Below are 12,822 nucleotides of genomic sequence, written 5' to 3'. Positions count from 1 at the left end.
ACAATATATTTAACGCATATACACATATATTTTAAATACGTAAAACATATATTTACCATATATCTCATATTTTTCATATCTATAAAAGGGGCAAATTTTGGTGTATTAAAAATGTATAAAATATCTTTAATATATTTTTTATTATATTCTAATTAATTCAAGAATGATGTCGGGAAAATATAAGTATCATACATTTCTTATTACATATTAGAACCGAAGTCATTGTAGTTTATCTTGCTCTTAATTGTATTAATACTTGTACTGTGATTCTTGAAACATATTTTTGTTTATGACTGTAAGGGCAATAAGGGCGTCTGCTAATAAATAAATAATAATAAATAATAATAATATAAAAATATATATTTTTGTTCTGTATGGGTAACTATTGGGTAACACTTTACATTAAGTGTCTCCAATTACTGTATTTGCACAGAAGTTACTTAGTAAACACATGAGTATGTACACATAATTACAATTGTATTATGCATAGTTACAATGTACTTAATGCACAATATATGTAAGTACACAATTGTACAGTATTATAAAAATTAAAAAAAAACGTTTTAGGGAAAGGTTAGTGCTTTATCATGCACGTTAAGTACATTATAACTAAGGCTTCTGTTTTTCGGGTTTTATTAATTGTATTTTTCGGTGCTTATTTTTAGCTATTTTCGAGTTTTATGTAAATCGTTTTTTTCGGGGCTTTCGTTTTTGATATACTGTATGAAATTAGTGTTTTCGGTTACTTTTCAAAATGCTTGAGCGTTTTTTTTCTGTCAAAATATGTATGTAGCTCGACAGTATTTGCACACTTAAGTTGTACCTTCTTTCCTTTGCTGTCTTCCACAACGACATCCCTATGGTCACGGGCACATTCTTCTGGGTTTTTTGTGTGTAGGCATTTTTGTACATTTCACCACAGTTCTGTTTTAAATCCTCCATATCTTAACTGTAATACAGCTTGAAATCCCGCTAACAAGCCTCCATCCTGATTGTAATCTCATTTTAAATCTTGCAAGCGGAATCTCCAATAGAAATGTAGGAATGTGCTGTCACTCAGTAGTTGGGGGCGGGTTTAAAGTATTGAGAACGAATAAGGAAGTCAGGAAGGCGGGACGTTGCCCAGCAGTACTGGGAAATGTATTTATTATTATTTTTGTAGTAGGTTTTATTTTTTAAAGGGAATAGGGTAAAGTCAACGTGAATTGAAAAATTAAAACATAGACTATTTTTGTCTTGCAGGAGCTTGCCAGTGGCAAACAAAGACTCCTGCCCAAGTGGACTGTATATGGCCTGGCTAGATGCATTGTCTCACAACCTGAAGTGTCCAACACTCCTGATCAGAGGAAACCAACAGAGTGTCCTCACCTTCTACTGCCAATGAATCTCCTCTTCCTGTGATGTCTTTTACTATAAAATATCAAGGCACTGGAGACCTCCAACTGTCAAGGGCATGGAAGCCAGATAACATTTGTGGTGTGGTGTTTTGAACTGGGAAATGCAAAACATTTTGTAATCTGAACCCTGGTCTGTAACTCAGCAGTTCTCACACTTCTGCAAAGAGCCAGTCCAAATCTGAAAATATGCAAAAAAACTGTGCTCATTTTCAGTAGATATCTGCTGAATGTTCTGCAGAGCATCTTATGTGTTTCATATTTGTATTAATAATGTCTTCTAAAAATGCAAATCAAGTAAATATAATTTTAGGTTAACTAGGTCCAATTTAATATATCAAGCATTTTTGTCAGTAAAATCTCTAGGAACTGTTTAGAATAATTATGATGATGATGTAGCCCAGTGTGCCTAGCCAATGCCTGGAATGTACTGTTGTCTGTGGTGATCTCGCACTATACTGATGTATGGCAGGCCTTTCCCAACAAAGTCTGTCAAGTTAGATGTTTGCATGTTATCCTCTGATGCATCTTGATACCTGATTTGCATAAAGTTAGAGACTCCTTAGTCACTTATTATAGGAATTTGTAGTTTGCTTGAGTCTTCCACACCCTACAAGATGGCGGACAGCCAGAGGAATGCACTTGTAGTTCAAATTGATTCAGCCATTAGTAGTACCATACAGATTGTTAGCGGGTGACTTCTGTTAAAATCAAAGATGTAATGATTTTCTATTAAATATTTATATATAAAACACAAATGTCTAATTGTTTGTGTTCTTTCCTTTTAGCAATGTGTTTAACCCTTTAAGGTACAAAGGGCAGTCACTGCTGTGCAAAAGTCTTAGACACATTCAGGAGTTACAATATATATCGATGTTATGAGCATCAACGATTTACTCAAAGCCTCCACTAGTGTTTTCCACTATTATAACAACTTTGACTGTTATTAATACAGCTTAGTTTGGGTGAGAAGAAACCAAGCTTGTCATTTAGCAATCTTTAATTCTCTTTGATTAGTTTTTTCAAAAACTTGTGATCACAACTCAAAGTAAACTGTACATAAGCAGCTAATATGAAGTGTTGTAGTAGCTAACCTATCACATTTACCCAGTGGTTCTCAACAGGGGGGCTGTGACAGGCTGACCGGGGTAAGGAGACTCCGAGTCAGGATGTGCAGGGAAAATAAAAGACTTTTAATTAAACAAAATACACAAAACAAAAGGCACGATGGCCAACCAAAAAGACAAACACAAAAACAGGCTTTAAACACAAACTATCCAAAAAGAACCACTCACTCAACCACTCATGTTCTGATATTATTAGTTGATCAGTGCCCCCTGGTGGCCTATACCGCCACCTGGTGGCTGACCTGAGCAAGCAGTTTACCAGTTGAAGGGTGTTCGACCACAGTTTAATAATTGGCCAGTTAAGACTCAAGATGGCTGTAAATGTTGAAGGTGAGGATTATCATACAGCAATCACAAAGTAAAGCAAAACAATCTAAAAAATGAGCAAACATTGCTGCATAATATCTGTTTCATGCGCATTTTGGCCTCTAGTTTTCTAGGTTACAGTTCTAGGTACCTGTGGAATAAAATTATATATAATATTATCATTTTAAATGTTTCTGTATTGACAATTTGCCAAAAAATTTACCCCTCCCCTTTTTCTTCATCAGAATTCACAAAATTGAATAAAACATGCACAAATCAATTTATCCGATCGTATGAGGGTCAGAATGTTAAGAATAATGTGGATTTACTATTTGTAGTATTTAAATGTCAAATTGATAGATTTGCTTCAGTTTATATGATGAATAATATCAATATGTATACTCCAACATTCTCATATGTCCAAGCATCATCAGTGCCACCTATGTACATGCAATATAGACCACAATCCATCAGCAACTACAGCAACAGGTTCACACATGGCACTGGAATTTCACTGTTCCAGCATCCTGACTGATAGACAGGGTGAGTGTGAATGACGTCACTATCAGGCTGGCTCTTTAAAGCATGTGAATACTCTGCCACACTTCTTCACGAATACCCCCCCAATTTCAACACGAGCACAACACCCACCATTGCCAGCTGCAGCTGTTTCTCTTTCAGCTGATGGGCACAGGGCAGAGACGCACATTCAAGGAGAATATGCTTGGCTAGAGAAAGTGAAAAAATGATGTACATGATATTCACCTGATAAGATGAGAGGCAACACACTTCCTGGTCTGCATACCATGCAAATAGCCAGTCCCCTAATAGTCTGCCAAAAATCTCCACTGCATTGTTGCTACTATTTGAAGATTCAATTCACTCACTTGCAATGATGCGACATTCAATTACAATTGTATGGAATGCAGTACAGCACTTGAACCCAGGTCAGATCCCCATTCTTGCTTGTGACCAGAACATTCAATGGACAGGGCCAAATATTATTTATTTATTTATTTATTTATTTCTTAGCAGACACCCTTATCCAGGGCGACTTACAGTTGTTACAAAATATCACATTACAGATAAGAGCAGTTATAAAATACAATAAAGTCAGTAGGAAATAGGAGCAACTCCAAATAAAAGAAAATAAAAAAAATACAGTAAATCATGACATTTGAGAGCGATTTCAGGCTAAGAGCAGTTAAACTTATACTAAAAATATTTGTTTATCAGAGTAAATTCCATTAAGAGCAAGTAGTAAATACAATAAATGGATAAGACCAATTAAAAAATTGAATATCGTTAACTGTAAGAGTAAAATCAAGTAAAGGATGCAGAAAATAGTTATAATTAAAAGCAGTAGTAGAATACAGCAAAGTGTGGCGCAGGTAAGTACAGGTACAAGGTGATGCAAGTACTGATACAATTGGGTGGCATATATTCCAGTATAGTCGAGGGTTGTGAGGTTTACAGATGTTGTCTGAACAGGTATGTCTTGAGGAGGCGCCGAGAAGGTGGTGAGGGACTGAGTAGTCCTGATATCTGTGGGTAGGTCGTTCCACCACTGAGGAGCAAGGGTGGAGAAGGAGCGTGTTCTGGAAGCGGGGGAGTGGAGGGGGGTACAGATAATCTGCCAGTGGTGGAGTAGCGGAGGGGGGCAAGAGGGAGTGTAGGAATAAATAATAGTCTGGAGATAGGAGGGAGCAGAATGGTCGAGACAGCAATAGTTGAGTACAAGAGTTTTGAATTGATTTGAGCGGCGATAGGGAGCCAGTGGAGAGAACGGAGCAGCAGGGGAGAAACGAGTTAGGGAAAGACAAGGCGAGCAGCAGAGTTTTGGATGAGCTGGAGCAGACGAATAGCGGAGGCAGGGAGGCCAGCCATGAGGGAGTTGCAGTAGTCAAGGCAAGACAGTACCAGGGCCTGGACTAGGAGCTGCGTGAAGTAGTTAGTGAAGAATGGGCGAATTCTGCATATGTTGCTGAGGAAGAAGCGGCAGGAGCGTGCCAGAGTAGAGATGTGTCTTTCAAACCATAAAGGAGGTGAGAGTATTGTGTGACATCACATAACCATGTTCTCAGTAAACTGAATGATGATTGGTTAAGGGGATGCTCATCCAGGACGAACTTTACAATGTTAGACCAGGAACAACAGCAACACATCAAAATCAGGTTGTGCAGATTCACCCCTTCACCACCCATGATCACCTTATTTATAATCCTGTGACTGGAGCTTAATTACTCATTTAAACACGTATTCAATTGACGGCTCCAGCCACATTCCCATGTGTGTTTTTATAGGGAGGATTTCAACTCCCTCTCTGCCATCCCATATTCCACACACATACACATACATACCCGTGCTTCTGCCCTGCCACACTGCCACAGGTGGAAACACCCCAAAACAGTACAAATAACGGTTGACACCTGACGGAGCATGGATGAGGCAGCATGGAGCATGGAGGAGGCAGGAAGGAGGAGGGAGCATGGAAGAGGGAGCAGGGAACATGGAGAAGGGAGCATAGAGGAGGCAGCAGGGATGAGGGAGCATGGAGGAGGCAGCAGTGATGAGGGAGCAGGGAGCATGGAGGAGGCAGCAGGTATGAGGGAGCATGGAGTATGGAGCATGGATAGTGTTAGGCGTTTCCGGTTTATTCTGAATTTATTTTAATTGGACGTCGGTTTTTACTGATTTGTACCCGATTTTTGTCTATTATTCAATATTTTCTCTGTACTGTTTTCTAGGAAACACACAATATTTTGATTAAAATGCTGTTTTATTTTGACTCTGACATTGTAATAAGCAGCTCTACGCTGAATATTATCCTAAGATACTTTAGACGTCAGATGATCAAATAACATTCAAACGTGATTCTATGTCACTTTACAAACATATTATCACCTGATTATGTTGGCCAATCAAAGTCTGATTATTGTGGCACTTGTGGCACTAGCTTGATCAGAAACTAAACTGAAATACAGTACTTACACGAAAATATAACATTTTTAGTGGATGAGGAATGGAGAGAAAACGTAAATGCGTTTATGAATATTTAAAAGAAAACAAATGTTTCGAAGTGTGCAAAAATAGCAGAAGTGGGTCAGATGAGGCAGAAGATGCATAGCGCTGCAAATTCTGCCGCATTGAGGTACATGTTGACGCTGACAATAAAAGAACATACTGAAAAATAAGCAACACGTTAAACTAAAACACGAAAGTGAACTGAGAGGCAAGCAATCCATGTATCCTGCTTTTACATGCCCTCTAATAAAAAGAAAGCGCAGAGTGACTGTTAATGAGTTTGTCAGAGCGCTGTGCTTTGCTGGACAGCCACTGTTTATTGCAGAGAGGTATGTATTGGTGACTTCGTGCGACAGTACTGACTAGTAAAAAAAAAACTGCCTTATTCGTGGTGTAGTTGACAAAGCAGCGCGTCCTTTTTCTGTGTGTTTTAACTCACTTACACATCTTGCTCAATTAATATATTGCTACTGTTTAAAAAAAAAACTCTCCTTCTTTAAAAAAAAAAACAAAAGGAAAATATTAATAACAAATCTGTATCAGCAGCATAGCGGTTCCCTATATTACCCGCTTGTTTCGCCCCATTTAACCCACCTTAGACGCCTTGCTCACTAAATATCCAGGTATCCCTAAATAGGTTATAACCCCCTCTTTGCAAAAACACTAAAGATTTTAGTAAGCAAGCCGTACCCCACGATCAGCAGCACCCCAAAGTGTAGCCCATTATAACCAATACAGAACGCATGGGGGCACGTTTTGGATGACCCATTTACATTTTTGGATGAGCCGTCAAGGGGGCTAAATGGGTCATCCAAAGACGTGCCCCCATGCGTTCTGCATAGGTTATAATGGGCTACACTTTGGGGTGCTGCTGATCGTGGGGTACGGCTTGCTCACTAAAACTGTTAGTGTTTTTGCAAAGAGGGGGTTATAACCTATCTAGGGATACCTCGATATTTATTGAGCAAGCCGTCTAAGGGGGGTAAATGGGGCATCAAAAGATGTGCCCCCATGCGTTCTGTATAGGTTATAATCGGCTACATTTTGGGGTGCTGCTGATCGTGGGGTACGGCTTGCTCACTAAAATCTTTAGTGGTTTTGCAAAGAGGGTGTTATAACCTATCTAGGCATACCTCGATATTTAGTGAGCAAGGCGTCTAAGGTGGGTTAAATGGGGCGAAACAAGCGGGTAATATAGGGAACCGCTATGCTGCTGATACAGATATGTTATTAATATTTTCCTTTTGTTTTTTGTTTTTAAAAGAAGGAGAGTTTTTTTTTTTAAATAGTAGCAATATATTAATTGAGCAAGATGTGTAAGTGAGTTAAAACACACAGAAAAAAGGACGCGCTGCTTTGTCAACTACATCACGAATAACGTCCGAACCGGAATAAGTAACCAACTTCCAAGGTGGTGAGGGACCATGGAGGACGGACGGAGGAGGGACGAGGGAGGAGGGAGAATGGAGGGTGTTATTTGAGGATGGAGCAGAGAATGACTGTTGTATGTTTGATACACTAGGGTATAGTAATATGGACACAGTATGCTGGTTTTAATATCAATTTGCGGTCACTTGGGTGGTCTGAATCCCCAATGTATTCTCACAGGAAACTTGTAATCGAAGTCAAGCACTGAAGTCTTGTCAAAACACTGTAGGTTATTTATGAGAAGACAGACACGCCTATGTGGTGTTTACAGTATCAAATCGAAACTGTTTATGTACATTGATATGCCAAAACAAGGAAATGAAAAACAGAACGTCAATGAAGCAAATGCAGAATAAGACAAAAAAAGATATGTTAGAAAATTAAGCTGATAGTAGCCTTCATTAACCGCGGCGTGTAATTTTTTTTAAAAAAATATTGATTCAGTTCTGAAAAAAAGTGAAACTGGTGTGCAATGGAGGCGTTTAACTATCTGTATCACCTTTACTTTGATATCCACGGGCTTGATATTAACCAGCAAGACAAGGTTGAAAACTATTTTAAAATCAAGAGAAAGTCTGACGGCGGCGAATGCAAGCTGAAGAGAATCAGTGCCAGTGTTTACGATATCGCATTCAAAGAAGAAGAAGGTACGATGTAGATTTACTTATTTATTTTATTTTTTATTCGGTCTACTTTCAAAGCGCAGTTCTTTTAACTGCTTTCGTTATCCCCTAAAGCTCAACTAATATATGTTTTGTAATTAGACTGTTAATGTCAGTCATTTTAAACACTTATGGTCACGCTTTTATTTAGTTTAGGTTTTTATGAACTGTTAATCATGTATGAGGGACATAATGTGACCCGCAAAAGCAAATTATTCTTTTTTATTTTTGCAATGAGGTGCACGAAATAGAGTTTAAAATTTACTGTGACATATATTTAAATTGTTGGATTACGGGTAAAAGAGTGAAAGAAACAAAGAAGGAAATAAATAAACAAAGGCAGCGCTTCAGCTTGTTTAGTTCTTCAAAACTGAAAGTGTCTATTCATTTCAAAACTGAAAGTATTTTTCATACTGCCCGAGGCCAACCGCAGACATGCATTCTCAGAAATTGGCACCATCCTTACATCTCATTTTAGATAATGCATTATCATTTTCAATCTTTTTTCAAGCAACTCGTTTAAAAAGCTAAAAACTGGCACACATTGCTAAAAAAAACGATAATACTAATTAAACCTATTTAATATAGGCTATTTTAATGGTTATTTAAATAGCCATCCTGTCACTCTTAGTATTATCTTTTATTTGTTTTTTTTTTAGCCGCTAGCTAATTTCATTACACTCCTGGGTGTATAATGTGTGGCTAATTATTTTAAGTAGCCTTATTGTGTTCCATGTATTGCTACTTTTATGTTGAGTTCAATAATAAAATACTAGTACTACGACTACGTCTACTACTACAACTACGACTACTAATAACTGCACAGTGGCGCAGCGGGCTAAGGTCGTGTGCTCTTCAAAAATGTCATGTTGCAAGTTCAAACCACTGTATATGTGTTACTGCTATGACTACAACAGACCTGGAGCATGTTTTCCATTGGCCAAGACGCCGTTTTCACCGAAGGGGAAGAATTCCTTCTGGAGCCCCTGCTGCACAACCCCCACCTAGGTGCACAGGCATTGGAGTCCCCCTCGATGTGGAAAATGTTGATCTCGGCCAAGGTGACCAGAGTCTGGGATCTCCTGGATTGCCAACGCTCGGAGTGGCTGACTCCCGAGTCGCTGGTTGCCAGGGCGGCTCGGGGGACCATCAGAAAGGCCAGCAGAGCAATCCAGGAGTGCTAAGCAGCATTGCACCCAGAATCTGTTAGGTATCACAAGGGGGTCCTTAGGACCGGAGCCAACTTCCCTCCCAATCCCCGGCTCTCTGGTCCTGCTGATCGAATCAAAGGCACGGGACCCCCTCAGCATCCCCTAGAGAATAACCTGAGCAGGATCCCTGATTTCTTCTCAACCCCCCTCTACTCCGCGTCGAGGTCGAACCCTGTACGCGATGGTGCTCCACACCCTCCATTTCCTCGCCCTCATCTCCAGTCGAGACACCACTTGGCAGGAGCCCCTCCAACCCCCGGATGGTGAGAGTCCCCAGTGGAAAGCCCTGTACTTGCCGCTGGTCTCTAGAGGGGCTGGGGATTTAGGATGGAGAGTCCTCCACGGAGCTCTCGCGTCAGGAGAGATCCTGCGTCACTTTACCGACTCGGATGCCCCATGCCCTTTCTGCGGTCAGTCCGACTCGGTAGTTCATATTTTTATGCGCCAAACTGCAGCCGTTCTTCCTGCTGTTGAAGAACATTCTGCTGCAGTTCTGGCTGCATTTTTCCTCTACCCTCCTTATTTTTGGCCACCCTGTTTGTGGCTCCACCAGGAAGAGAGACCTCCTGGTGAATCTGCTCCTGGCTCTTGCTAGACTGGCCATCTACAAGACCAGGAAGCGTAAGATCACCGGGGAGGGTCTCTTTGACTGCAGAGCCAAGTTCAGGGCCCTGGTCCAGTCACAGATTAGTTTAGAGCACGGCCATACGGAGTCCGCTGGCGACATGGCGGCCTTTGTCGACCAGTGGGCTCTAAATGGCGTGCTCTGTACCACCACCCCCCCACCCTTTGTTTTGACCATTTAATTTACAGTCTGTTTGAGGAAATTTAATTTTTTTCTCTAAATGTTCTCGACGGCTGGAGCAGTCTGAAAATGATCATTAATACATTAATTTATTAAAATTACATTTACGTTTTGGCATTTTCTTTATTTTTTTACTCCCTGCGTCAGGCCCTGTTTGTTGACATTGTTGATAAGGTTTAACCTGGTGGATCTGGATGCTTGCAGTGAGTGTTGCCAACTCCACAAATCAAGAAGTCACCAGAGAAACCTCACAAATGTCGCTATTTAGACATTCTAAAGTCGCCAAATAGCAAATATAGCAACTCTCAAGCTGGATGTTGCTAGTTAGAGACCTTTATAAAAGGAGAGTGGTGTTCTAGCGACATTTTTGATGACTTTATATTATAAAGTCAATCATAAAAATAATTGACCAAGTATTGCACATAGTAAACTGACAGATGAACCCGTTTTATATTACCTCGCTTAATATCATACCCCGTTTTTCAAAAGCCACTCTCCATGCACCATAGGTTCTTTGAGAAATTACCTCTCTTAACCACAAACCTGCTTATTGTCATTTTTTATGCAGCTGTCAAATGCTTTGTGGTCAGGCTTAAGTAACCACAGGATATAATTAACATTTTGTGCAGCCTGCCAAATGTTGCATGGGCAACATTAAGGAGATACAGTTCAGTTACAAAACACCAACATCACCAAATTTTAGCATAGTCAGTCTCAAATGTACTAAATGTACAGTATTTAAACACTGCTCTTTAATTCACTGTTAGTTTTCTTTTCTTTTTTCACACTCATAATGTGCTGTCATAGGCAAACATGAAACATGGTTTATATCATGCTTTAAATCAAGAATTATGCCTGCGCACCAATCATGATATAATGCGGGTTCATCTGTAATTCTTAATTCATATCAACAATCGCTCAATTTTCAATAATGTCCTCGTCGTAAAAGTGTTGCTTAAAAGCAGATCTGTGAATCGCTAAGCCACCCTCCCGTCTTGTCGTATGTTTGTAGTTTTAATGCACTTTGGAAATCATGTTCAGTGATTGTAGTTTATCACATTAAAATGGGGAATTAAACAAAAGTTTTGGGTATTATTTTTTAATTTAAATGTAATTTTAAGACTGAAATGGGGAAAAAAGAAGGGAGATACATTATTTTATTATATGTGTTATTTTAGAAAACAAAATAAGCTTTTTAGAAAAATAAAATAAGTTTGAAAACAGAGGTATACAGTTTGTTATATTCTTTATTTCAGAAAAAATAAAATGAGCAGTAAAATGGGTGAAAACGAAAAGGGTATACAGTGCTGAAATAAAATTTGAAAATGTGAGAAAAACAAAAATGTATAGACTTGAAAAACAAAATAAGTAAAAAGGGTAAACAAAAATGTATAAACAGTTGAAAAATAAAGCAATCTTTGAAAATTAACAAGGATCAGATGCGCTATGTACAGAGCTAAATAGACCTATACAGAACTAAAGTGACACAGGCTGGTCTTAAACAGAGAAGCGTGGCTGTTGAAAAAAGACAAAATGTTTAAAATAAGGAACAACCTGTTTAAGAAATGTAAATACTTTTTAACCCAACACATAAATAAATAAATAAATAAATAAAATAAAATAAAATGTGAGAACCTGTATACATTGTTAAGTTAACATTTTGAAAACCTTATTGCATTATTTATTTGACACAGCTTGAGACCCAAGCCCAAGTTCCAACTTTGTTACAATGTATTTGCTTAAAGAAAAAACGCTTAAAGAAAAAACATTTAAAAAATAAAATGCTACACACCTTAAATGTGTTTGTGTTTGTCTGTGTCTGAGGCAAAGAGAACACTGTTGTACACTAAACTGTGCCCCGCATGGAGCTAAGGGATGTTGCTCTAAGATAAGAAACTAGGGGCCCCAGCACTGGCTAACAGCATCGCTGGTCATGTGCTAAGGATGTTGTTTAAAATAAGGAACAACCTGTTTAAGAAATGTACATTCTTAACCCAACACATAAATAAATACATACATAAATAAACAAAATAAAATAATAATAATGTGAGACCCTGTATACATTGTTAAGATAACATTTTAAAAACCTTATTGCATTATTTATTTTACACAATTCTGAAATGCCCGTACCAAGTGTCTTGCGTTTAAAACATTAAAATGTCCAATAAAAAAAGAATACACATCTTGACTATCGGCTGCCGCTATGTTAGACCTGTTACAGTGTATTTACTTAAACTCAAGAAAACAAAAAAACAGTTTTAAAATAATATGCTACAAACTTTTCAGTGTCAGTGCTTGTCTGTATCTGACTGAACAAACTGAGAGAGAATTGCGAGTGTGGCTGGCAGTTCCCCCAGTGTGCTGAGGGCGTTGTGGAAGTGCCACTACCCTTCCTGTGTTTGTAGTTTTTACAGAAGTTTTACCTTGGTTAAGGGCCATGTGTGTGGTTTTAAAGCAACAGTTTTAAAGATTGTAGTTTCAAGTCAATTTGCTATAAAGAAAACAAATTGTTACTGTAAAATGGTAAATAAAACTAAAGTATAGAGTTGTTGTATTTTTTAATTTATACAAATAAAATAAGGCATATGTTGACCCAGCCGTGCAGAAAGATCAGTTTGGGTCTCTCTTGGCAGTGCTGGAGCGGCCTATAAGCTTATGCAGAAGTAAACAAACACAAAAGTTTTCAAAACTACAGACTGAAGGATTATCAACTGAACAAAACAGTCTTTAGGCACGCATTTAAACACTTTGAAACCCGGTGTTTATGCTGAAATGCATGGATCATGAATGTCTATTTAAGTTTATTTAGTTAAAGCTTAAAAACTTAAAAAAAAAAAAATTATTGACTATCAGCTGTTGTATTTT

The 12,822-nt window shown here is 38.5% G+C and overlaps 2 protein-coding genes across 4 annotated transcripts in view; both read left to right on the top strand.

Annotated features, from left to right (window-relative positions):
• The window catches only part of LOC117398349 (solute carrier family 12 member 3-like), a 48,509-nt gene extending 46,357 nt beyond the window's left edge, over positions 1 to 2,152 (top strand). For all 3 annotated transcript variants that reach the window (XM_059016824.1, XM_059016825.1, XM_059016826.1), the window contains one exon: positions 1,243 to 2,152. In XM_059016824.1, coding sequence (XP_058872807.1) covers positions 1,243 to 1,384 — 142 coding nt within the window. In that variant the 3' untranslated portion in view covers positions 1,385 to 2,152. The remainder of the gene's footprint in view (positions 1 to 1,242) is intronic.
• Positions 2,153 to 7,338: 5,186 nt separating this feature from the next.
• Positions 7,339 to 12,822, top strand: part of LOC117398346 (protein mono-ADP-ribosyltransferase PARP14-like) — a 43,973-nt gene continuing 38,489 nt past the window's right edge. Inside the window, exon 1 of the mRNA XM_059016821.1 lies at positions 7,339 to 7,926. Coding sequence (XP_058872804.1) covers positions 7,752 to 7,926 — 175 coding nt within the window. The 5' untranslated portion in view covers positions 7,339 to 7,751. The remainder of the gene's footprint in view (positions 7,927 to 12,822) is intronic.

The sequence above is a fragment of the Acipenser ruthenus genome, chromosome 54, assembly GCF_902713425.1.
Source record: "Acipenser ruthenus chromosome 54, fAciRut3.2 maternal haplotype, whole genome shotgun sequence".
Lineage (NCBI taxonomy): Eukaryota > Metazoa > Chordata > Actinopteri > Acipenseriformes > Acipenseridae > Acipenser > Acipenser ruthenus.
Note: the sequence above shows the minus strand (reverse complement) of the source record. Positions and strands in the feature narration are given on the sequence as shown.